Source organism: Podarcis cretensis (genome assembly GCF_951804945.1).
Source record: "Podarcis cretensis genome assembly, chromosome: 2".
NCBI classification, from domain to species: Eukaryota; Metazoa; Chordata; class Lepidosauria; order Squamata; family Lacertidae; genus Podarcis; species Podarcis cretensis.
The window spans coordinates 115224969-115249093 of NC_137171.1; the positions used below are offsets into that span (position 1 = coordinate 115224969).

The 24125-nt window shown below is 45.7% G+C and overlaps 2 protein-coding genes across 4 annotated transcripts; both read left to right on the top strand.

The window, feature by feature from the left end:
* Nucleotides 1–2491: 2491 nt before the first annotated feature.
* LOC307208646 (uncharacterized protein) lies at nt 2492–12777 on the top strand. Its single transcript, XM_079963471.1, has 5 exons — nt 2492–2590; nt 3661–3743; nt 4949–5075; nt 6418–6528; nt 7728–12777. The coding sequence occupies exons 1-5, from the start codon at nt 2512–2514 to the stop codon at nt 8870–8872; spliced, it is 1545 nt and encodes a 514-aa protein (XP_079819597.1). The 5' UTR covers nt 2492–2511; the 3' UTR covers nt 8873–12777.
* Nucleotides 12778–14549: 1772 nt separating this feature from the next.
* LOC307209347 (zinc finger protein 621-like) lies at nt 14550–20671 on the top strand. 3 transcript variants are annotated; one of them, XM_079964304.1, is made up of 4 exons: nt 14552–14950; nt 16535–16661; nt 17988–18098; nt 19705–20671. In XM_079964304.1, the coding sequence occupies exons 1-4, from the start codon at nt 14924–14926 to the stop codon at nt 20265–20267; spliced, it is 828 nt and encodes a 275-aa protein (XP_079820430.1). In that variant the 5' UTR covers nt 14552–14923; the 3' UTR covers nt 20268–20671. The 3 variants fall into 3 exon arrangements, with proteins under 3 accessions (XP_079820431.1, XP_079820430.1, XP_079820432.1); XM_079964306.1 differs by having other exon boundaries at nt 14553–14829; XM_079964305.1 differs by lacking the exon at nt 17988–18098 and having other exon boundaries at nt 14550–14950.
* The last annotated feature ends 3454 nt before the right edge of the window (nt 20672–24125 follow it).

Here is a 24125-nt window from a genome sequence, read left to right on the forward strand (position 1 = left end):
AAGAAAGTAAAGTCTCTCACTGCCTCCATTTCTTCCCTTTCTATTTGCCAGGAGGTGATGGGCCCAGTGGCCATGATCTTCTTTTTTTGATGTTGAGCTTCAGACCATATTTTGCGCTCTCCTCTTTCACCCTCATTAAAAGGTTCTTTAATTCCTCCTCACTTTCTGCCATTAAGGTTGTGTCATCTGCATATCTGAGGTTGTTGATATTTCTTCTGGCGATCTTAATTCCGGCTAGGGATTCATCCAGCCCAGCCTTTCGCATGATGAATTCTGCATATACCGTATTTTTCGCACCATAGGGCGCACCGGACCATAGGGCGCACCCAGTTTTTTTGGGGGGAAATAAAGGGGAAAAAATTATTTCCCCCCCAGGCGCGGGGCTGGGGCGGGAGAAGCTCGAGATTCCCCCGACCCCAGCCCCCAAACAGGCAGCTCTCTGCAAGCCGTGGGAGCGCTCCCGCTGCTTGCGGAGAGGTCTGCGAAGCCTGGGCGCGCTGAGCTCAGCGCGCGCAGGCTTCGGCATGCAGGCAAGTCTCCGCAAGCAGCGGGAGCCCAGCACTGGGCTCCCGCTGCTTGCGGAGAGGTGTGCGAAGCCTGGAGAGCGTGAGGGGTCGGTGCGCACCGACCCCTCTCACTCTCCAGGCTTCAGCGAAAGCCTGCATTCGCACCATAGGACACACACACATTTCCCCTTCATTTTTGGAGGGGAAAAAGTGCGTCCTATGGTGCGAAAAATACGGTAAGTTAAAAAAGCAGGGAGACAATATACAGCCTTGCCATACTCCTTTCCCAATTTTGAACCAATCAGTTGTTCCATATCCAGTTCTAACTGTAGCTTCTTGTCCCACATAGAGATTTTTCAGGAGACAGATGAGGTGATCAGGCACTCCCATTTCTTTTAAGAACTTGCCATAGTTTGCTGTGGTCGTCACAGTCAAAGGCTTTTGCATAGTCAATGAAGCAGAAGTAGATGTCTTTCTGGAACTCTCTAGCTTTCTCCATAATCCAGCGCATGTTTGCAATTTGGTCTCTGGTTCCTCTTCCCCTTCGAAATCCAGCTTGCACTTCTGGGAGTTCTCGGTCCACATACTGCTTAAGCCTGCCTTGTAGAATTTTAAGCATAACCTTGCTTAAAAGCAGTTTGAATAAAAAAGAATGAAACAATGAAATGATTAGTAAAAACAACTCTTTAAAAATTGAAATCAACAATAAGATAAAAAGCTGAATAAAACACGTCAGCATTCTAGATATCTGTGTAGGCATGCATAAGCCAAAATGTTTCCAGTAGGCACTGAAAAGAGTTCAGTGAAGGCATCTGCCTGATGTCAGTAGACAGGCAGTTCCAAAGTGTAAATGGTAACGCACTAAAAGATTGATTCCTGACCAACCTGGAGCAAGTATTATATGGTACCTGTAACAGTGCCAGTTCTGCCGTTCAAAGTGGTCTGAAGTTGTTATATACCCATAAGGCTTCTTTGCCTGATCCAGCAAGGCCCTGTTTATTTCCTTTCCCCCCTCATATAATTTTATTGCAGCTTTACAGTCATAAGAGAAGGGGGGGGGGAATAAGAAAGAAAAGAGAGAAGATACCCAGGAGAGGATGGGAGAAGAGCATTAAGAAGCATCAGTGCAAACATGGAACATGAGTACGGCGGAATATTGTTGAGGTTTAACAAATATTTCATAGAATCTCAGAATTGTGTGAGAAGGGACCCCACTCTAGTCCGTCCCTCTACAACGTAGGACTTTCCAGCACGTTTGGGGGGGGGGAGGAAATTCTGCAGTAATTAGCAAGGCTCTGTATATGGTTTAATTCCTAACATATTTAATTTAATTGTTTTTTGTCCCCCCCAAATTTTTTTTCAGCTGTTCTTATTTTTATCTGTCAGGGCTGCTTTTAAAATGAGGCTACTTTTTAAATTGCATTTTAACCTGCTTTTTAAATTGGGTCCCCCCCCCCCCCCCCGCGCGCTATTATGTTCCCATTGCAATTTTACTGGTGTTAGCCGCCTTGAACCCGGCTTTGGCCGGGGAGGGCTGGGTATAAATAAAATAAAATTACTATTATTATTATTATTATTATTATTATTATTATTATTCGATATACGATATCTTTATTGTCATTGTCCCATACAGAACAATGAAATTGAAAAACTACATAAAACATTCCAAAACCCCTAAAAACTCTGAAACCCAATTTTAAAATACAATATACTTTATATTATTATTATTATTATTATTATTATTATTATTATTATTATTATTATTATTATTATTATTAAACAAAAACAACATTAGGCTGCCCCCACCACGCAAGAACTGCCAAAAGCAAGCAGCGGCTCAGTTTCTAAAGCGCCAGCTGCGAGCAGAGCAGGGAAGCGAGGACTACAATTCCCAGAAACCCCCTTTGCCAAACGTAAGTTCGCGCAACGGAAGGACGCGGGCCAAAAGGACTACAATTCCCAGCAGCCACTGGGCTTCCGTGCGCCCCAGCTTGGAGGAGCCCGGATGAGGGATGGGATGGAATTGTCAGGAGCGCCGCCGAGGAAGCGCCCGCAGGAGCCCCGGGAAGGCGCGCAAGGGGTGGGTGGGCGGGCTGGCTTTTGGGGGACCCTGGAGGGGCGACAGACGTCATGGAGCTGGGTGGAGGAGGAGGAGGAGGAGGAAGAACTCCTCTTTTTTGTAAAAAGGCTCCTCTCTTTGCACGCACTGCCATTGTTGCTGGATAAGTGCTTTCCGGACTGAAAAATAAAACTAAAAGGGGGGGTGGGTGGGGAGACATCCCAGACAAAGAAGGCAAATAATGCTCCCAAAGGAAGTAGCTGAAATGGCTGACCAATTCTGGCTGGCAAGGGGGGGGGGGGTCCTTGCCTGCACACTCCATAGGATTCCATCAACCTGTTGCCAGTTGTCTCTCCACACTCCCATGGCAACCTTGGTCTGCAGTTTAGGGGTGGCTGCCTTCTTGGTCCCGGAAGTCAAAAGTCTTTTTTTCCCTTTTTTTTTTTTTTTAAGAGGGCACCGTTTATCCAGAAGGCTAGTGTGGGCACTGTGGTTAGAGCGTTGGACTGAGACGAGGGAGACTGGGTACCCAATGGCCTTGAAGCTCGCTTGGATATCCCATGATCAGACTTATTCATATTCTCTCTCTCTTTGTCTCCTCTCTTCTGCTCTGTTTTCTCTCTGTGTGTCTCTCTCAACCTGACAGGGTTGTTAACTGAGATCCCACAGCTAATTCTCCCCTGGTCTCCTCACTGGCCCAAATAGGACTAATTTACCCAGCTAGCCCTGGTGATCATCAAATGTTTATTGGATAGATTTCCCCCCTAAATTGATTTTTGAATTCTGAATTTATTGTTATTCACATTTTAATACTGTATTTTATGCTGTTTTTTGTTGCATCAATTAAGTGTTTTAAATTTGTTGTTAGCCGCCCTGAGCCTGATTTTCTGAACCGGGAAGGCGGGGTATAAATAATTTTTAAAATTTATTATTATTATTATTATTATTATTATTATTTGGCTGGGGGCGGGGAGAAAAGGGGAAAGTGAAGTAGAGGATGCTCTGGGAACAAGTGGGGCGAAGAGGGTTGCATGTATGTGGCTCTGTCTTGCTGGTACCCCCAATTTTGATAAGCCGCCCTTTGGTCCCCCGCAGAATGCAGAATGATGTCAGCGCTTGAATCCGGATTATCCCCCCTTTCTGTAGAAATGGCCAGGGCAGCGACGGAGCTGGCTCAGGTAAGGAGGAAGGCTCTGCGGCAAGTGCTGGGGAAGGAAAAGGCACCTATGGCTGCTCCCCTGGACTTGAGAGTCAGGTCCCGCTGGGTTCAGCAGGATGTGTATGACAGGCAACTGACCCAAGCCTGGTCCCTTCCTGCTGCTGCTTCTGCTGGACTCCCATCATCCCCCTGACCATTGGCCGTGCTGGCCAGGACTGATGGGCACTAGAGTGCAACATCTGGAGGGTGCCAAGTTAGGACAGGCTTTTCCAGAGCATAGGATTGGGCTCGGGGATGCCAAGCAAGCGACCTTATTTTCTGCTGGGGCTCAGAAATACAGTGGTACCTCGGGTTACAGACGCTTCAGGTTACAGACTCCGCTAACCCAGAAATAGTACCTCGGGTTAAGAACTTTGCTTCAGGATGAGAACAGAAATCGTGCTGTGGTGACGTGGCGGCAGCAGGAGGCCCCATTAGCTAAAGTGGTGCTTCAGGTTAAGACCAGTTTCAGCTTAAGAACGGACCTCCGGAACGAATTAAGTTCTTAACCCGAGGTACCACTGTACAGGCTCTGCTGCTCGCCTGATCTACAGAGCTATTGGCACAGGATAGGAGAACCGTGTGCAAAAGAATAAGAATTGGGTGAAAAGTTCCTGCATTGCTAAATGGTCCTTGTCGTCCCTTCCAACTCTTGTGATTCTAACTCCCATTAAAATAGAAGATGTTGGGTAGGGAGAATCCTAAGGCCAGAAAAGGCACTTGCCTTTTGTTCCCCGCCTGCAATGTTGAAGTTTACTTACCCTCTCTGTCGGTGGTAAGCATATTTAACATCATAGTGTACATGCTAAAAGTGACCTAACTTTTCCTTTTGCCGGTGCTTATATAGGCAAAATGACACCTGCCTGTCCAGTAGCAAAGGGCTTAGAACAGGCATAGGCAAACTCGGCCCTCCAGATGTTTTGGGACTACGATTCCTATAATGCCTGACCACTGGTCCTGTTAGCTAGAGATGATGGGAGTTGTAGTCACAAAACATCTGGAGGGCTGAGTTTGCTTAGAACTAGGAATGTTAGCCATACAAAGAAGTTGTTGTAAAATCACATTTTTTTAAGCTAACATGCCACAAATCTTTTCAAACTATTCACTGACTAACTGATTACATTTAAAAAAACAAACCTGAAACGTCGTTCAGTGGGAACTAGATAGAACCCTTTATTCTTACAGAGTCCGGTGACTTTTGAAGATGTGGCTGTGTATTTCACGGAGAGCCAGGGGGCTCTGCTGGATCCAGACCAAAGGGCCTTGTACAGGGATGTCATGATGGAGAACTATGGGAATGTAACCTCACTGGGTAAGGAGTTTGCAGCCTCGATATAGAGGCCTGATCCTTGCTGAGGCTGTCAACCTATATGTGCACTATATAAGATGTGGAAATTCTTCTTACGCACCTTTGGAGCTTCTGAGGAATCTCAGATTTCCCCAGGACTCAGTTCGACTAGCACTATTTAAGGAATTCTTACAAGGTACATCAAGTACTCTCTGTCGGCCATGAAGGAGGAGCAGGAAGAAACTTAAACACGCAGCAGAGTTCCCAAAAAATAGACCAGAGGGAATTGTACTTCATCCAGCAGAGCTTTACTAGTACTGAAGGCAAATGAGCATAATGGTCACAAATCCAGCACATTCAGGATTGGCACAGTCCATAAAAAATCCAGTTGCAGCAATTACAATAAAGCTTCCAGTACAGTGGTGCCCCGCAAGACGAATGCCTCCCAAGACGGAAAACCCGCTAGACGAAAGGGTTTTCTGTTTTGGAGGTGCTTCGCAAAACGAATTTCCTATGGGCTTGCTTCGCAAGACGAAAATGTCTTGCGAGTTCCTGGGTTTTTTTTTCCTCCCCCCTTTTTCTAAGCCGCTAAGCCGCTTATCAGCTGATCCGCTAAGCCGCTTATCAGCTGAGCCGCTAAGCCGCTTAACAGCTGATCCACTAAGCCGCTTAACAGCTAAGCCGCTAAGCCGCTTACCAGCTGATCCACTAAGCCCCTAAGCCGCTTAACAGCTGATCCGCTAAGCCGCTTATCAGCTGATCCGCTAAGCCGCTTATCAGCTAAGCCGCTAAGCCGCTTATCAGCTAAGCCGCTAAGCCGCTTATCAGCTGATCCACTAAGCCGCTAAGCCTCTTAACAGCTGATCCGCTAAGCCGCTTGTCAGCTAAGCCGCTAAGACGCTAAACAGCTGATCCGCTAAGCCGCTAATAGCGCTAATCCGCTAAGCTGCTAATGGGCTTGCTTCGCAAGATGAAAAAACCGCAAGACGAAGAGACTCGCGGAACGGATTCTTTTCGTCTTGCGAGGCACCACTGTATTTATAATAAGTTTAAACGGTAACACTATAGCAAACAGAAACAGAACACCAGAACAAAGGAGACAGAAAAGAGAAAGTGAGTGAGGCCCAGGCTCCTCCTTGTCTTACTATTATAGTCAGTATGGCCTTGACAAAAAGATAACAGAAGCAGTTTAAACCAGCTGTACTCAACTTCCCAGAAGAAATAATCCAAACAACAGAAACCTTCCTGTTTCTTTCACATAGAAAGAAACTATCTAGAACCCTCTTGAACTAAGCAGAATAGGAAAGATCAATACTTTCTGTACTAAGAAATGCAAACTGACACTCTCACATTGCTTTGCCTACAGGATTTCTGTGCCCAAAGCCTGAACTCATCTCCCAGATGGAACGAGGAGAAGAACTCTGGGTACCCGAAACCCAAAAGAGAGGTGAAGCAGGGATCCTTGATGCCTGCTCAGGTAAGTTGTTGGTGATAAAAAAAACCCTCAGCCAAGTTGATGTTCTCCCCTTGCCTCCCTTTTAGTGATTGTCTGGAAGACTCCTTCGCCCTTGTGCATTTGTTTATTAATTAAATTTCTTATCCACAATATCCCAGGGCGAGTTACAATAATAGAATCATAAAAACAAGTAAGGCTGTTCCAACCAAAACATAACAGTATAGATTCAACAAAATCATCACCATCCATTTCTTAAATCACTTTTTAACTACCAAGATAATTATGATACAGTGGTACCTCTGGATGTGAATGGGATCCGCAAACTCCATAGAACATAAAACGTGGGTTCTCAGGAGGTTATGGAGTTGTCCTTCGTTGGAGGTTTTTAAGCAGAGGTTGGACGGCCATCTATCAGGGATGCTTTAGCTGAGATTCCTGCATTAGGCCGGGGTGTTTGGGTTTCTTTGTGGAGCGCTGCTGCTTTTTTGTATTTTTATTTTAGATTTTGTTGCGATTTATGTGGGAATCGTTCAGTTTGGTTTTGTGTTTTTTAATGATTCATTTATTGATTTTGACTGCTTTTGCTACGTCGTGGGTGGGTATCTGTTTCATGTTGTAAGCCGCCTTGAGCACGGTTTGAACTGTGGAAAGACAGCGTACAGATAAAATTACGCAGGCGTGTATGTATGTACAGTGGTACCTCGGGTTAAGTACTTAATTCGTTCCAGAGGTCCGTTCTTAACCTGAAACTGTTCTTCACCTGAAGCACTATTTCTGGGTTAGTGGAGTGTGTAACCTGAAGCATATGTAACCTGAAGCGTATGTAACCCGAGGTACCACTGCATATGTACCGTATTTTTTGCTCTATAAGACTCACTTTTTCCCTCCTAAAAAGTAAGGGGGTATGTGTGTGCATCTTATGGAGCGAATGCAGGCTGTGCAGCTATCCCGGAAGCCAGAATAGCAAGAGGGATTGCCGCTTTCACTGCGCAGCAATCCCTCTTGCTGTTCTGGCTTCTGAGATTCAGAATTTTTTTTTTTCTTGTTTTCCTCCTCCAAAAACTAGGTGCGTCTTGTGGTCTGGTGCCTCTTATAGAGCGAAAAATACAGTATTTGAAAGGGGTTGGAGTAGATGACTGTTGGAGTCCCTTCCAACTCTACAGTTCTATGATTCCATTCGTTTAGAACATGGACTAAGAAATCCTCCTTTCTCCTACCAGGTGATTCTCTGGAAATGGAAGCGTGCCCCCGGTGTGGGAATCGTTGCGGCGTCGTGCCCCATAGAATCTTGGTGGGCAAGAAATCCTTCCGGTGTCTGGTGTGCGGGGAGTGTTTTGCTCGGCAGCCGGGCCCCGTCACGACCCGGGCAGGAGAAAAAACCTACAAATGCCAGGAATGCGGCGATGGCTTCGAACAGCACGCAGCCTTCGTGAGCCACTGGAGGGTCCACACCGGAGAGGAGCCGTACGAATGCCTGGAGTGCGGGAGGTGTTTCCCTCAGCCCTCGTCCCTCATGAAGCACCGGCGCGTCCACGCGGCGGCCGGCGGGCCTCGCCACACGTGCCTGGAGTGCGGGAAGGGCTTCGCTCAGGAGTCGTCCCTTGCGGCCCACCAGAAAACCCACCTGCAGGAGAAGCCGCACAAGTGCTTGCAATGCGGGGAACACTTTGCCGACCACCCGGCCTTCGTGAGGCACCAGAGGGTCCACACGGGGAGGAAGCCCTACAAGTGCCTGGAGTGTGGGAAGTGCTTTGCAGACAGGTCGCACGTCGTGGCGCACCAGAGAGTTCACCAGGGAGCCAACCCCTACAAGTGCCTGGAGTGCGGGGAATGTTTTGACCAGCACTCGGCCCTCGTGAGCCACTGGATGATCCACACCGGGGAGCAGCCTTACGAGTGCCTGGAGTGCGGCAAGTGTTTTCCCCGGCCCTCGGCGCTCGTGAAACACTGCCGCGTCCACACCTCTGAGAAGCCCTACACGTGCCTGGAGTGCGGCAAGTTCTTCGCCCAGCAGTCGGGGCTCGTGAAACACCAGCGCATCCACACAGGAGAGAGGCCCTACGCCTGCTCCGAGTGCGGGAAGTCTTTCGCCGACAGCTCCTCCCTGGCCAGGCACAAGAGGGTCCACACGGGGGAAAAGCCCTTCGCCTGCTCCGAGTGCGGGAAGCGCTTTTCGGACCGCTCCAACGTCTTGGCTCACAAGAGGGTCCACACGGGCGAGAGGCCCTACAAGTGCCTGGAGTGCGGGAAGTGCTTCTCTCACCGGTCGCACATTGTGAAGCACCAGAAGTTTCACGTGAAAGAGAAGCTGTCGGCTGTGGGCAAGTTGCCTTGTCCTGGAGCAGTCAAACAAGAAGCGCTCTGAATCTCTGGTGAGGGTCATTCCATATCAAGTGATCCAATTTTTAATTAATTTTTTGCCATCCAATTTTCTTTCTTTTTTAAAATATTTTTTATTAGGAATTTCAACATAACAATTTATCAAAAACACATCCTCCTCCTCCTCCTCACACTGAGAGCCAGTGTGGTGTAGTGGTTAAGAGCGGTGGACTCGTAATCTGGTGAACTGGGTTCGCGTCTCTGCTCCTCCACATGCAGCTGCTGGGTGACCTTGGGCCAGTCACACTTCTCTGAAGTCTCTCAGCCCCACTCACCTCACAGAGTGTTTGTTGTGGGGGAGGAAGGGAAAGGAGAATGTGAGCCGCTTTGAGACTCCTTAAAGGGAGTGAAAGGCGGGATATCAAATCCAGACTCCTCAAATCCAAACTCCTCCCCCATTTCCCCCTCCCCCCAACAGAAACCCCACCCCCTACCCCAGACTTCCCTCAGCTCCTCTTTCTGGTTTTTCAGCACATGTTATTCTCTGCATATTATAAAATTGTAAATCCAATTTTCTTAAAACTTCGTACACTTGTTGAATGAGCAAAACTACGTTTAAATCTAAACTTTTAATTCTTTCATCTCACCTTGTTTTTGACGTTTGAAGGTCAAAAAAATTGACAGTTTTGATCATGCCCTACTACACAAAAACCTTAAAAGCTCAGCCCAGAATGGAGATACTTCAAAACTAAAAATATAGATCTCTTCAGAAGTTTAATATGATGTAGCACATGATGGATTTCCTTTCAATTTTAAAATTAAGCTAAAAATTTAAAGGTAATTTTAAGAAATCAATATGATTAAGATTTTCCCCCCAAAAATGTATGGAATATTTCATATTTCTAAGAGTTTCCTGCAAAATTTCATGTTGGGATCTCAATGACATCACAGTTAATAAAAATATTTTGTACGTACCTGTCTGCCTTATTGGATTCTATTTAGCATAAGTGGGTTTTCTTGGAGTAAAATACAACAGAATAAACAAGACCTTCAGGCATTTCTTTAAAAAGTTATTCAATTAAAAGCTAATCGGGCTTTTCTTTTAAAAATGTATTTCAAAGCAGAACGATAGCTTGCTGAAATCTGGGATCTTCGCTTATACTACTTTTAGGAAACTGAAACTGAAATAAAATGGTAAGGTAAAAGTCACTGAATCGCTTGACATGGAATGACCCATGAGAGTTTTAATTCCCTGTTAACAAATCACCTAGAGAGTTTTGCGCAGCACTAAGCATGGAAATGTGAACCCATGTTGGACTGCCACAGTTCTAAATTCTGCACAGGGGAGTTCTCTCAGGTGAATAAACTCTTGAATAAACTCTTGAGTCCAGAGCTGGTTGCATTGAACTGTGCTTTTTCCAAGGCCCTAAACTTGACGTGAATTGAGAGATTTGTGCTTAGGACTGACATGCATCTGATTCCTCCAGTTTCTCCAGTAACATCAAGTGAAAAGAGATCAGTGGGGCGACGTTACTGCACTTGACATTTCCCTGCCTCCCGGAAATATTATTATTATTAATTTCATTTGTTAATCGCTTCCTGCAAAGCATCATGAAGCAATTTCACAATTAACCATATTATTTATTAAATTTCTGTCCTGTCCTTCCCCCTCCCAAAGGAACCCAGGGAAGCCGTCAAAAAACTAAAGCGATGTAATTTAAAATACAAACTTCGTTTAAAAATAATTTTAAAACTGCACATGTAAAACAACTGCACACGTAAAAGCAATTAAAATATTATACAGGCATCTCCCCAACTAATGCAGGGGTTACGTTCTTGGGTACCGCACATAAATGTGAAATTACGTATAGTGGGGAACATCATTTAAAAAGCCTGCAAACACCTATAGCTCTTTAAAACCTTTTTTAAAAAAACCCTTTCAAAAGTCAGCAGCACTTACCAAACTGGCCTGAATGGTGACACGGTCTTCTGCATCGCTGGAGGACATTGTGGAAACGACGACAAGTGGGGTAGACTGATACGCCAAAGTGCCTGGCTGTGATTTTTGTGCCGTTTTTGCCCTTTTCATGCTTTCTTGCAGTTTAAATTAATTTATTTAATTAGGTATCTGAAGAAGTGTGCTCATACCAATGACAAACTGCACAACTGTGAGCTTATCCTCAAAAAAACGGGGATTTCCCCATTTCCTCCTCTAAAAACTATGTGCATCTTATGGTCAGGTGCGTCTTGTTGTTGTTTAGTCGTTTAGTCGTGTCCGCCTCTTCGTAACCCCATGGATCAGAACACGCCAGGCACTCCTGTCTTCCACTGCCTCCCGCAGTTCGGTCAAACTCATGTTGGTAGCTCCAAGAACACTATCCAACCATCTCGTCCTCTGTCGTCCTCTTCTCCTTGTGCCCTCCATCTTTCCCAACATCAGGGTCTTTTCCAGGGAGTCTTCTCTTCTCATGTGGTGGCCAAAGTATTGGAGCCTCAGCTTCAGGATCTGTCCTTCCAGTGAGCACTCGGGGCTGATTTCCTTCAGAATGGAGAGGTTTGTTCTTCTTGCAGTCCATGGGACTCTCAAGAATCTCCTCCAGCACCATAATTCAAAAGCATCAATTCTTCAGCAGTCAGCCTTCTTTATGGTCCAGCTCTAACTTCCATACATCACTACTGGGAAAACCATAGCTTTAACTATACGGACCTTTATTGGCAAGGTGATGTCTCTGCTTTTTAAGATGCTGCAGGTGCGTCTTAGAGAGCGAAAAATACAGTAGTTGGACTCTAAGGTGCTACTGAAAGGAATTTTTTAATTTATTTTATTAGTTCTGCGTCAGAGAGTTATAGAACTTGTAGAGTCGGAAGGGGCCACAAGGATCATTTAGTCCAACTCCCTGCAACACACGAATCTTTTGCCTAGTGTGGGGCTCCAACCCATGACCAGGAGATCTATAAGTGTCTTGTGGTCTACCGACTGAGCTATCCATACAGGAAAAGGAGATGCAGCTGACTAGCAGGTCCTCCCCCCCCCATGTATAATTTGAGCTTTAGGGCAGGGTTGGGGAACCTCCATTTGTCAGCAGCACTACAACTCCCATAATCCCTGTCTTCCAGCTGTGTTGACAGGGGCTGATGGGATCTGGGAGGGAAGCTTCCCTTCCTCTGCTTTTTAAGGGAAGCTGGCTGAGAAGCAGTTCATTCTGGTTGTAGGAGTGTACTTGGTGTGGGGCAAGGGGAGCTTAAAAGGGAATAATGTCCAATGTGCTGCTACTATTGATAGGAGAAGCTGCAGAAAAGATTCTGGTTTGCTGAAAGCGATGCGCTGTGAAGATTGTTCAGGCCATGGCAATTTAAAAGGGTGTGTTGTAAGCCCACAAGGGTGGCTGCCTGCCTTTGCGAAGTGCTGTCGCCTTTTGATAACTTGAATAAATTGGATGAATCATTTGGGATACCTGCAGGCGACTCAACTGCAACCTTTTAAAAAATCTCTCCCTCTGTTTGATTAACATAATTTTGCTTGTTTGTTTAAATCAACCTGATGTCTTAAATTCTAGTCTACCCACACATGTAAGTAATTTGTAGCAAATCAACATCCAGAAAAATAAAGAACTCAACACTTCCCTGCTTCCTGAAATATTAGAGGCTTCCCTTATTGGCCACAGGATAATGTCTCTTTGAGACTGGTTTTTAATCAGATGAGTACGGTACAAAGTTCCTTATGTTTTAGTGGAGGTGGGGTAGTTTTTTCTCGAAAATATAACGTGCATTTAGCTTTCCTTAGTTTGGCATTTAAAATGTTTGCATAAACTGAGTTTATTAGCATATGTTACATCTACTTTCCTTGTTATTAATCAAGGTCCCCTTTGCTTTGGATCAAACGATGCAAAGCTTTGAATTTATGTTGTGTCTTACTTTGCTCCCATCTGAATTAAAATTAAGAAGCACTAACGATGCGAAATTTGGATATTTGCATTTTGTTAATTCTTACTGAGCAGCCCTTGTGCATGTTGACTCGGAAATAACTCAATGTGCTCAGTGGAACTTACTCCCAGGTAAGTGTGTGTCTTTGATTGCATACTTCAGTATACTGAAAACTGTACCACTCAGCCCAAGACAGATTTTTTTCTATAGGAATGTTGTACTTGAAGTGACATAGGCATGTGGCCGTGAAAATTTCTGGCTGAGTCTTCAGCTTCACACCTGGCAGGTAAGGTTCTTCCTTCCGTTCTTTTCACACGACTTCTCTAAACCAGATAAAGGGAACCTTTCGCCAAATCGTTTTTATTCGTTTTCCAAATTTTACCAGATCAGCTGCAAATTAACACAAATTTAATGCAATTTCTCCAAAAACTGGTTTCTTGCACTACGTTCTTGATGTGTCCAAAATTTCTTTTCGTTGCTGCTTTATTTTCCTAGTTATTTCTAGTTCACATTCCTTAGAATTAATCTTACATTACAATAGGTTTTTTAAAAACTTATTTATCCTTAATCATCAGCTGTCTGCTTGCCGGTTCCTGCACATACAATATTTTAACATTTACAGTATCTACAAGTAGCACCTTAGAGACCAACTAAGTTAGTTATCGGTATGAGCTTTCGTGTGTATTCACACGAAAGCTCATACCGATAACTAACTTATAGTAGTTGGTCTCTAAGGTACTACTGGAAGGAATTTTTAAATTTTATTTTATTTTGACTACGGCAGACCAACACGGCTACCTACCTGTAACTAGTATCTACAAGTGAGGTTGCTCCACAAATTATCGATCTACAATAAATCAGCAATCATCATTTCTAAAATAAATTCCTTTACTCCCTTCTGCATGTCTAAAAGCCCAATAGTTCACTTTTACTAGATGTTTTTCCTTTTCTTCCTATCTGCACAGTCCACTCTGTCAAAGATTCTTTCCAGTCCAAATACCTCTGTTCATTCTAAAATAGGAATTCCAAAGTTGACCTTCTGGCTCCGTATTTTCCCAGGCACCTTAACAGCCAGCCCATAATAGCAGCGGGGAGGCAGACTGTATTTCCTAGAAAATCTTTTTAACAGTTCAATCTTCGGTTGCCCTCCTCTTAAACCAAACAAACCCAGGCTGATGTCTTTCCTTTGAAATTTCCCAGCTCGCCTATAGAAGGGTACTCTGTTTCTTGCTGGCCTTGTTCCATCACATTCTCATCAACATTTTCCGATGCTCCAAACTTGTAACTTAACTGTTCAGTTTAATTATTGGAGATAAATATGGAGATACACTGGTACCTCGGGTTAAGTACTTAATTCGTTCTGGAGGTCCGTACTTAACCTGAAACTGTTCTTAACCTGAAGCACCACTTTAGCTAATGGGGCCTCCTGCTGCTGCCGTGCTACTGGAGCACGATTTCTGTTCTCATCCTGAAGCAAAGTTCTTAACCTGAAGCACTATTTCTGGGTTAGCGGAAGCGTATGTAACCTGAAGTGTATGTAACCCGAGGTACCACTGTAATGGCAGCAGTCTACCCTGCACGATTGGTGTGAATATTTTGCCTAGTTTCATGCCCTCCCCTCCAATATAGAGAGGGGAACTTCCTTTTCCCCCTCCTATGGTGGAAAGTGCCCCTAGGGCAATGGTTTTAAAATGATTTCAGAAACCCAAAAGCTTCTTTTTATACACAGGTAGATCCTTGGGAGCAGAGTATGGTTAAGAGCATGGTGCTGATTCTACCAAGGTCGCAGGTTCGATCCCCACGTGGGACAGCAGCATATTCCTGCACTGCAGTGGGTTGGGCTAGTAGATGATGCTCAGGACCCCTTCCAAATCTGATTCGATGTGGTCTTTCAAACTCGGGCTGCGGGTGAGTGCGCGCGCGTAAAAACGAGGACCCAAATCCTGAATTCCTGCATTTCCCACGACCGGCAGGAAGTGGTATTGGGGGGGGGGCGATCGGACGCAAACGACGCCAAAAAAACTCCTCCAGGAAATGCAAATCTCTAGGCTAAGGGACTAGTGGTCTAAACCTCTGCAGGTTGGTGGAACCAACCCGAAGGGCTGAGATCCCGGGATAGAAGCAGCGGGGTGCGCACCGGCAAGAAAGGCAGCAGTTTGGAGGGAACGTCTGAATGATTCTTCGGGTGGTGCAGATGCCGGTCAGTGGCGGCGGGGAAATGGGAGGCGCGCTGGGGAGAGTGTTTCGGTTTCTGCAGGAATTTAGGAGCGAATTAGGGGCGCGTTTTTCCTCGGCTGCGCCGGCCCGAGTTGGGCACAACTCGAGCGGCTTCGGGAGGAAGAAGCTCGTGGCTGAGCGCAGTTCCCACGACCTCAAAAGGCCCGCGTATTCGCTCTGAACGTGTGCGCGTGTTACGCGCGCGGGCGATTCCCAGTAACTCGTCTCCCTCCTGCGTAGCCTCCTCTTAAACGAGGCAGGATAGCGCGCAATTCGAATGGTGGCCTCTTAAGATGCCGCAGCCGAGACCCACTTGGTTTCTTTTGTGTTTTTAGACAGAAGGGTGGTGCATAGACTTTAGCAACGGTGATAAATATAATAATAACAGTTAATAGCAACAGCATTGCCAGTGGTTCCGGCTGGGGCGACCCAGTCAGATGGGTAGAGAATAATAATAATTGCAGCTTTGCATGCTGGAGGTTTGGATGTCCCAGTGTTGAACCCTTAGCATTTCTAGTGAAGGATTGGGTAGGTGGTATCTCCTCTGCTAGTCAGAATGGATAATTCTGGGGTTGGAAGGACAACTATTCTGACATGTGTAAGACAGTTTCCAATGTGCCACCAAGCCTCTGCAGTGGTACCTCGGGTTACAGGCGCTTCAGGTTACAGGCGCTTCAGGTTACAGACTCCGCTAACCCAGAAATAGTACCTTGAGTTAAGGACTTTGCTTCAGGATGAGAACAGAAATCGCAGCGCGGCAGCAGCGGGAGGCCCCATTAGCTAAAGTGGTACCTCAGGTTAAGAACAGTTTCAGGTTAAGAACGGACCTCCAGAACGAATTAAGTTCTTAACCCGAGGTACCACTGTAGTGTATTATGTGGGGAGCAGGGGCTGATGGGAGTTGTAGTCCAAAGCATCAGGAAAGAACCAAGCTGGCCAAGGTGGAGCAAGAGGAAAGAAGCAAACCATAGTTTACTTGGGCATTTGAAAAGGAATTGGACCCCCCCCCCCGTACTCACTCGCGCTCTCTCTCTCACACACAGGGGCTCCCATATTTTGGTCACATCTATGCCATTCATTATCATTGATTTGCCGATCAGAAGTTTGGTGGTTTGAATCCCCATGACGGGGTGAGCTCCCGTTGCTCGGTCCCTGCCCCTGCCAACCTAGCAGTTTGAAAGCACACCAGTGCAAGTAGATAAATAGGTACCGCTCCGGCGTTTCCGTGCGCTGCTCTGGTTCTCCAGAAGTGGCTTAGTCATGCTGGCCACATGACTCGGAAGCTGTACGCCGGCTCCCTCGGCCAATAAAGCGAGATGAGCGCCACAAACCCAGAGTCGTCCGCGACTGGACCTAATGGTCAGGGGTCCCTTTACCTTTACGCCATTCATTATCATGATACATTGCCCATCCTTGAACAGCACTCTGGCACGTTGCAGTAGTCCAAGCAGGAGATTACCAGAGCATGCAACCCTCCCAGGTTGCCACCATCTCTGAATTTTAGGCATCACTTTGGCTAAGTCCCAGCCAAAAGAAGAGAACAACCGAGGCCTTTTTCTTCCTGTAGAGTCCAGTAACTTTTGAGGATGTGGCCGTGTATTTCACCGAGGGACAAGGAGATCTGCTGGATCCGTATCAGAAAGCCTTGTACGCTGAAGTCATGATGGAGAATTACGAGAACTTGGCCTCGTTAGGTAAGCATTTTGATTCCTCTTCTGGTAGAGGCTGGATGATTTGCAAGGAACCTGTGCGTTTGTCAACGGCATCTCTTCTCTCCCACCAATCCTTTACATTTTCAGGAGAGTTGAGTTTATTTCAGTTGGTCAGACTTCCATTTGCTTTCTTACTCCAGAATGTAGAGAGCACTTGGAGACAGGTAGCATGGAAATGTGTTGCTTTATGCTTCCGTCAGCAGCCTCTTTGGTTTCTGTGCTGAGATCTACAGGCAATGGTCATGGGTGGTCTGTAATAGTGAAATCTAGCTCTCCTGGGGTAGCACAGCTGTTGTGGTAGTTAAACATCAGTGTGGTGATTTATTTATTTTGTGCACCGCTTCTTATTTCGAGAGGAATCTCTAATTAGTTTACAAATTACCAAAAAAACGGGAATCAGTATAAGAAATTCTCGCAGTGAGGGAACCGGCAGAAGGCCCTCAGAGCTGGACCTCAGGCTGAACAATGCGGGTAGAGACGCTCATTCAGATACAGTAGTACCTCGCAAGACGAATGCCTCGTAAGACGAAAAACTTGCAAGACGAAAGAGTTTTTCGTTTTTTGAGTTGCTTCGCAAGACGAATTTCCCTATGGGCTTGCTTCGCAAGACGAAAACGTCTTGCGAGTTTGTTTCCTTTTTCTTAAAACCATTAATACCCAGGGAATCCGTGCTTCGCAAGACGAAAAAACTTGTAGAACGAAAAAACTCGTAGAACGAAAAAACTCATAGAACGAAAAAACTCGCAGAACGAATTAATTTCGTCTTGCGAGGTACCACTGTATACAGAGCTGAGGCCATTTAGGGCTTTAAAGATCAGCACTTTGAATTGCGCTCAGAAATGTACTGGGAGCCAAGGTAGAGCCTTTAGGACCAGTGTTATATGGTCCCAGCAGCCACTCCCAGTCACCAGTCTAGTTGTAGTTTCTGGGTCACCTTCAAAGGTAGCCCCACGTAGAGCGCATTGCAGTAGTCCAAGCAGGAGATTACCAGAGCATGCGCCACTCTGGTGAGACAGTCTGCAGGCAGGTAGGGTCTCAGCCAGCGTACCAGATGGAGCTAGCAGACATCTGCAGCTTTTTGAAAAGAGCTGTCTTGTCTTCTGTTCTCTCCCTTCAATGATAGCAGGAACCAGGAATCTGCAGCTTTCAATGTGTTGTTGGTCTACAACTCCCCAAAATCTCTGGCCATTGGCCATGTTGGCCGGGGTTGATGAGAGTTGGAATGCCACAACATCTGCACAGGTTCCCCATCCCCGAATTTAGGAAGTTTCCACCAAACTACTCACTCTTTTGTTCCTTCTTGGCAAGGATTTTTACTGGCTAAGCCACCTCTCATCTCCCAGCTGGAACAGGGAGAACAGCCCTGGGTGCCGGGTACTCAAGTCTTGGATGCATCAGGGATGTCGGACACCGAGTCAGGTGAGAAGTTAGGGGAAGCTGGTGGAAAAACACACACACACACACAAAACCATTTAGGGATTACCAGGAACTCTTAATTGCCTCTTGAGAATTGGCTCTTATATATGAGCCATTTTGTTCCAAGAGAGAGTTATAATCACCCAGAAGACATTGCATCCCTATGGTAGAAGTCTTTTAATTCCTTTTGCCACCTCAGCTTTGCTTATCTACAAAGTTTATTCCACACTGAAGAAGAGAACTGTCAACACCTCCATAACAGCCACTGTACCTCCCCTAAGCTGTGGACCACTTCACAGTTCACAGTTTCCAGTTGACATTGTCCCTTGCCATGTTATAAGAATCACTATACAGTGGTTCCTGAACGGCTTAGTTGCCGAACAAATCAGCTCCCAAACGCCAAAAACCTGGAAGTGTTCCGGTTTTTGAACGTTTTTCGGAAGTCGAACATCTGACATGGCTCCAGTTACAGATAGGTAACCGTGTTGGTCTGCCATAGTCAAAACAAAAAAAATTCCTTCCAGTAGCACCTTAAAGACCAACTAAGTTAGTTCTTGGTATGAGCTTTCGTGTGCATGCACACTTCTTCAGATACACTGAAACAGAAGTCACCAGACCCTTCTATATAGTGAGAAGGTGGGGAGGGGTATTACTCAGAATACCCCTGTAAGACCTATTGCAGTCGTTAAGAGTCGTCAACAGGCTCATCACAGCTTTCTGCCAATCACCCATTCCCACCACCCTTCTGAGTAATACCCCTCCCCACCTTCTCACTATATAGAAGGGTCTGGTAACTTCTGTTTCAGTGTATCTGACATGGCTTCCGCTTGAGTGCAAGAAGCTCCTGCAGCCAATTGGAAGCCACGCCTTGGTTTTTGAATGGTTTCGCGAGTTGAATGGACTTCCAGAACGAATTAAGTTCGAGAACCAGTTTATTTATGGAGGAATATTAAGACATTTCGTTCTCAGCCTGTAGTCAGTTCAGATGGCGTCCAGTAACAGATAAATTACATGGGACTGCTGGTTCCTGTAGTTCACAGAAAGGCGCTGAATGACCCACATATGTGTAGGGTGAAGTAAAAATAATTGAGCAGAATGAAATAATAATAATAATATACCCTACCCATTTGGTTGGGCTTCCCCAGCCACTCTGGGCAGCTTCCAACAAAATATTAAAATACAGTAATGCATCAAACATTAAAAGCTTCCCTAAACAGGGCTGCCTTCAGATGACTTCTAAAAGTCTGGTAGTTGTTGTTCTCTTTTGACATCTGGTGGGAGGGCGTTCCACAGGGCAGGTGCCACTACCGAGAAGGCCCTCTGCCTGGTTCCCTGTAACTTGGCTTCTCGCAGTGAGGGAACCGCCAGAAGGCCCTCAGCACTGGACCTCAGTGTCCGGGTAGAATGATGGGGATGAAGGCGCTCCTTCAGGTATACTGGACCGAGGCTGTTTATCAACGACAGATGATAAATCATTGTTTACACACACCCTACCAACCAATTTCAGTTTCTTGCACATCTTCATGTATTGTTTCCTTCCTTTATTATTTTACTACCTTCCTTTCTTTCCTTCTCAAGTTCAGAAGTGAATTGTTGTTTATCCTTGCAGGTGATGCTGAGAGACGGCCATTGTGCCCTGTGTATGGGAAAAATCTTCCTCAGATCTGCCTTATCGAACAGCAGAAATGCCACACTGGAGAAAAAACCTCACGGTTGCTTAGAGCATCAAACATGTTCTGTCAAAAAACCACAGTTTCTGAGCGAACATGTAAACCACAAAGGAGAGAGGTCCCCCTGAGCCACTGGCGAGTTCTCACTGGAAAGAAGCCCTATCAGTGCTCAGAGTGTGGGAAATGTTTTCGCCAGCAGTCGCAAATTATAGCACATGAGAGAATCCACACAGGGGAGAAACCGTATGCATGTTCTGAGTGCGGAAAACGTTTTCGCCAGCAGTCGCACATTATAGCACATGAGAGAATCCACACAGGGGAGAAACCGTATGGATGTTCTGAGTGCGGAAAACGTTTCACTCAGCAGTCGCAGGTTCAGGCTCATGAGAGGATCCACACAGGAGAGAAGCCCTATCGTTGTGGGAAGTGCAGAAAGCGTTTCTCCCAACAAACACACCTCCTCAAACATCAGAGGCTTCACACAAGAGAGGAAACCCTATAAATGCATGAAGGGTAGAGAGTGTTTTGCTTGATGCTTGTGGCTTTTGAGCCGCCAAAAGATCCACACGGCAGAGGGTATGCTGCAGCCAGACATGAGAAAATTGCCTTGGCAGTATTCTCGCATGGCGACACCCAGCCGAGGAGAGGGGTGCAACGGCGCAACAGCACTTTCCCTGGCGCCGCTGGGGCAGCCCTCTGTTTTGCTTTCCCACAGGATAAATCCCCAACGGAGAATGAATCATGAGTGACAGTGGGTTTTCCTTTTGGGAAAACAGGTTGCAAACAAACTGTATTATAACAGATGTAAACTAGGAGTTTTGGTTCTTCTTCTTCTTCCACTGAAATGTAACAAACAGTGCTGTTGCTTTTTATTAAAATGAGTACGGTTTCAAGTTTTAAGCTGAATGCTGTTCAGGTTACTTTCTTTTACACATCTTCCATAAATCAGACTTCTCCAGACATACTTCAGGAATTTAGGATTTTAACTGGACTGTTTCCTTACAGACCCCCAAATCCTCCTTTGCCTCAGAATCACTACAGTGGTACCTCAGGTTAAGTATTTAATTTGTTCCGGAGGTCTGTTCTTAACCTGAAACTGTTCTTAACCTGAAGCACCACTTTAGGTAATGGGGCCTGCCGCACCGCCGGAGCACGATTTCTGTTCTCATCCTGAAGCAAAGTTCTTAACCCGAGGTACTATTTCTGGGTTAGCGGAGTCTGTAATCTGAAGTGTATGTAACCTGCCAGAAGCATATGTAACCCGAGGTACCACTGTACTGCCCTTTCCTGTCAGAGTATTCCCTCTGAGGACCCTTTTCCCGTGTGGGACTGTGTCTTTTCTATTTTAACAGTGCTCTGCGATTCAGAACCTGAGAGCATATACTGTCAGTTCTCGGCTCTCCTCAGCTCTACCCCCTGTCAGAATGAACTCTCCTGACAGAATCCACCTCACAGACTGAGTGAATCCCTCACACCTTCTCTCACTCCACTCCAACTGCCTCCCATGGAACTGGCCAATCAGGAGCTGTTGCTAGGTAACAGTTTGCTGGAAGGGGAAAAAAAACCAACACTCCATGACTCAGCCTGCTCAGTAAACAAACTCTTCCATCCCAAGTTGCCACCAACTCTCCTCTCTCTGCCCCGGAGTGTAGCTGCAGCTGCCAGCATTGGACTGTTGCACCAGAAAGCTGCCTCCACAGCTCCCTCATGCGCTGGAGCCAGGCTCCGATGAGGGAGCCTGTTGTGCGAGGTGCCTGGTCGCGCCCCCTCAAAAAAAATGCGCCCGGGGCCACAGACCCACAGCCTCCCCCCAAGCTACTGTGATAGGAATTTTGAGGTCTTAGTTATATGTTAAATGTTCATAAGCGTACCAACCAAGCACGTACGTTGATCAGCACAGGAAGACCGACCTGGAACCATTTTGATTCCTAAACTGAGCAAATGTTTTCTCTGCAAGGTCAAAGTGGGAAACCTCCCGCTTGTCTCTTTCCTCACGGATCCTGCCTTGGGGGCACATTTAAGATATGAATAGGGTGTGAGCCTGTGACCTGGCCCAGGAACGAAGTATTTATCATTACAAAAGACTGGCCAGGCTCCCCAGGAAATCCAATCAAGTAACCTGCCAGACAGGAGATAAACAACGACAGGAGAAAAACAACATTCAAATTTCTGTTTTAGACCGCCTTTTTTGTGATGTAGGTGTGATGTATCTGAGGGGTGGTCTTAGGTTACACCCCTTCTGTGATGTATGTATGTATGATGTTTCTGGGGGTGGTCTTGATCTACAGGGTGGCAATTTCAAAAGTATAAGGCCTTCCGTGCCATTGTTCTGAGTTCCTCTTCATTTTCTGCAGGTGAGGGGAGCACCCTGTTGCAACAGATCAATAAAGATCAAGCTTACTAGTTGCTTTGCTTCTCAATATTCTCTGGTTGGCCTCTGTTATTTTCTCCTACCGATAGAGAACCTACAAAGGACTCTATGAGGGCTCTTGTGTCCCCCATAAGGGAAAAGGGCAATTTTTGTTTACAACACTATTCCACAGGCTCCACAAGAGAGAGAAACCTCATAAGTGGAGTGTAGGAAAAAGTTTTTATCGATACTTTGTGCTCCTCAGACACGAGAGCAGGCGTCCTCAACCTTGGCCCTCCCGATGTTTTTGGCCTACAACTCCCATGATCCCTAGCTAGCAGGACCAGTGGTCAGGGATGATGGGAATTGTAGTCTCAAAACATCAGGAGGGCCGAAGTTGAGGAAGCCTGCATTAGAGAGCCCACACAGGAGAGACCCTGCAAATGCCCTGAGTGGGAAATAGTTAAAACAATGTGCAAGCCTTTTGGAAAATCACATCAACCTCCACACAGGACAAAAAAAAAATCCCCATGAATGCTTGGAATGTAGGGAAATTTTTGGTGATATCTCAGGACTAGAGAGCTCACACATGGGAGGAATCCTGTAAATGTTCAGAAAATCAAAAATGTTTTGCTCAGAGTTCCCTAGTGGAAACCCAACTGAGAAGTCACTCTTTTTTTCTGCTTTTCTGCTGCTTTTTTTCTGCTGCTTTTTCTCCGCATTTCTGTTGTTTTTATTATATTGATTTGTTTGACCAGATTCAGTTAAAAATATATAAAAGAAAAGAAAACTTTGAAGAATGCTTTTAAAGAGAGAATTCAATGTTTCAATGAATTTCAGTGTTTCAGTTCAAAGAGATTCAATAAAGGTGGGGGCTATTGGGTTTTTCTTTGTTACTATGTTATGTATTTTTATGTTATAAACTGCCCTCAGATGAAGGGTGGTATGGAAATTATAAAATAAATAAAATTCACTCAGGAGACAAGCCCTTTGGCTGCCTGATTGACAGTTTGTTTTGAGGCACATTTCATTGTCTTGGTGACTTGTCTTGTTCATATTGTACAGATATTACATCTTGGCATTTGTGCTCTATGCTGTAAATCTCTGTGGTCTTTTGATGAAGGACAGTATATACATTTATTAATAATAATGTACTTTAAATGTATGGTACATACACAGCCACAAGTGCTCTCTTAATACGATCTTTATGGAAGTAAGGGAGAGGGGATGGTTATCATTCCATTTTGTGTAGGATTATTCCAGGCACGCTAGAAATATTCCAGTTGTTTCATGAATTTGATGAACTGGAGTCTAGTCCACAAAAAGCGTATCATTGCCTCCATAACCTGTGTCCAGGCTGTGAGTATTGTTGCACTTAGGTAGCCAAAGCAGCACTGCCCATGCACAAAAATGGTAAAATGCGGGTGGCGCTGTGGTCTAAACTACTGAGCCTCTTAGGCTTGCTGATTGGAAAGTCTCCATCATTCATCTGGTGGCAGATAGCCATTTTTATCCTCATGCTTTCCAACACTTAATTCTCCACGTGCCAGCAGAGGTCACCCAAGTTCCACTTGGATAGCTTTCTGTTCCCTGGTTGAAGATAGCGCAGAAATGCAGCTCTGTGTAAGCAGGGGTGTTTGCAGGAAATATGTAAAATTGCAATACTCGAAGCTACCAGCATGAGTTTGACCAAACTGTGGGAGGCAGTGGAAGACAGGAGTGCCTGGCGTGCTCTGGTCCATGGGGTCAAGAAGAGTCGGACACAACTAAACAACAACAACAAGGAATTTTCTGTACACGATGATGGCAGGAAATTTTACAAGCTCTGCATAACCTTTGATATTCAGTGGAGCAGGACTTTTAAAAGCAGGTTTTCCAATTCCAAAGTCCCAAACCCATCAGATATCCGCCCCCCCCGCACACACACACATGTTGAATGATGGTAGACAACATCCCCATGTTGAGCCAATTCCCACTTGTGGAATGCTCTCCTCAGAAAGGCTCATTTGG

Coding starts and splice junctions, on each gene's coding strand:
- LOC307209347 (XM_079964304.1), top strand. CDS start 14,924: ATGATTCTTCGGGTGGTGCAGATGCCG. Junction 16,662..17,987: donor CGAGAACTTGGCCTCGTTAG/GTAAGCATTTTG, acceptor CTTCTTGGCAAG/GATTTTTACTGGCTAAGCCA. Junction 18,099..19,704: donor GATGTCGGACACCGAGTCAG/GTGAGAAGTTAG, acceptor TTATCCTTGCAG/GTGATGCTGAGAGACGGCCA.
- LOC307208646 (XM_079963471.1), top strand. CDS start 2,512: ATGAGGGATGGGATGGAATTGTCAGGAGCGCCGCCGAGGAAGCGCCCG. Junction 2,591..3,660: donor GGAAGGCGCGCAAGGGGTGG/GTGGGCGGGCTG, acceptor GGTCCCCCGCAG/AATGCAGAATGATGTCAGCG. Junction 5,076..6,417: donor TGGGAATGTAACCTCACTGG/GTAAGGAGTTTG, acceptor CTTTGCCTACAG/GATTTCTGTGCCCAAAGCCT.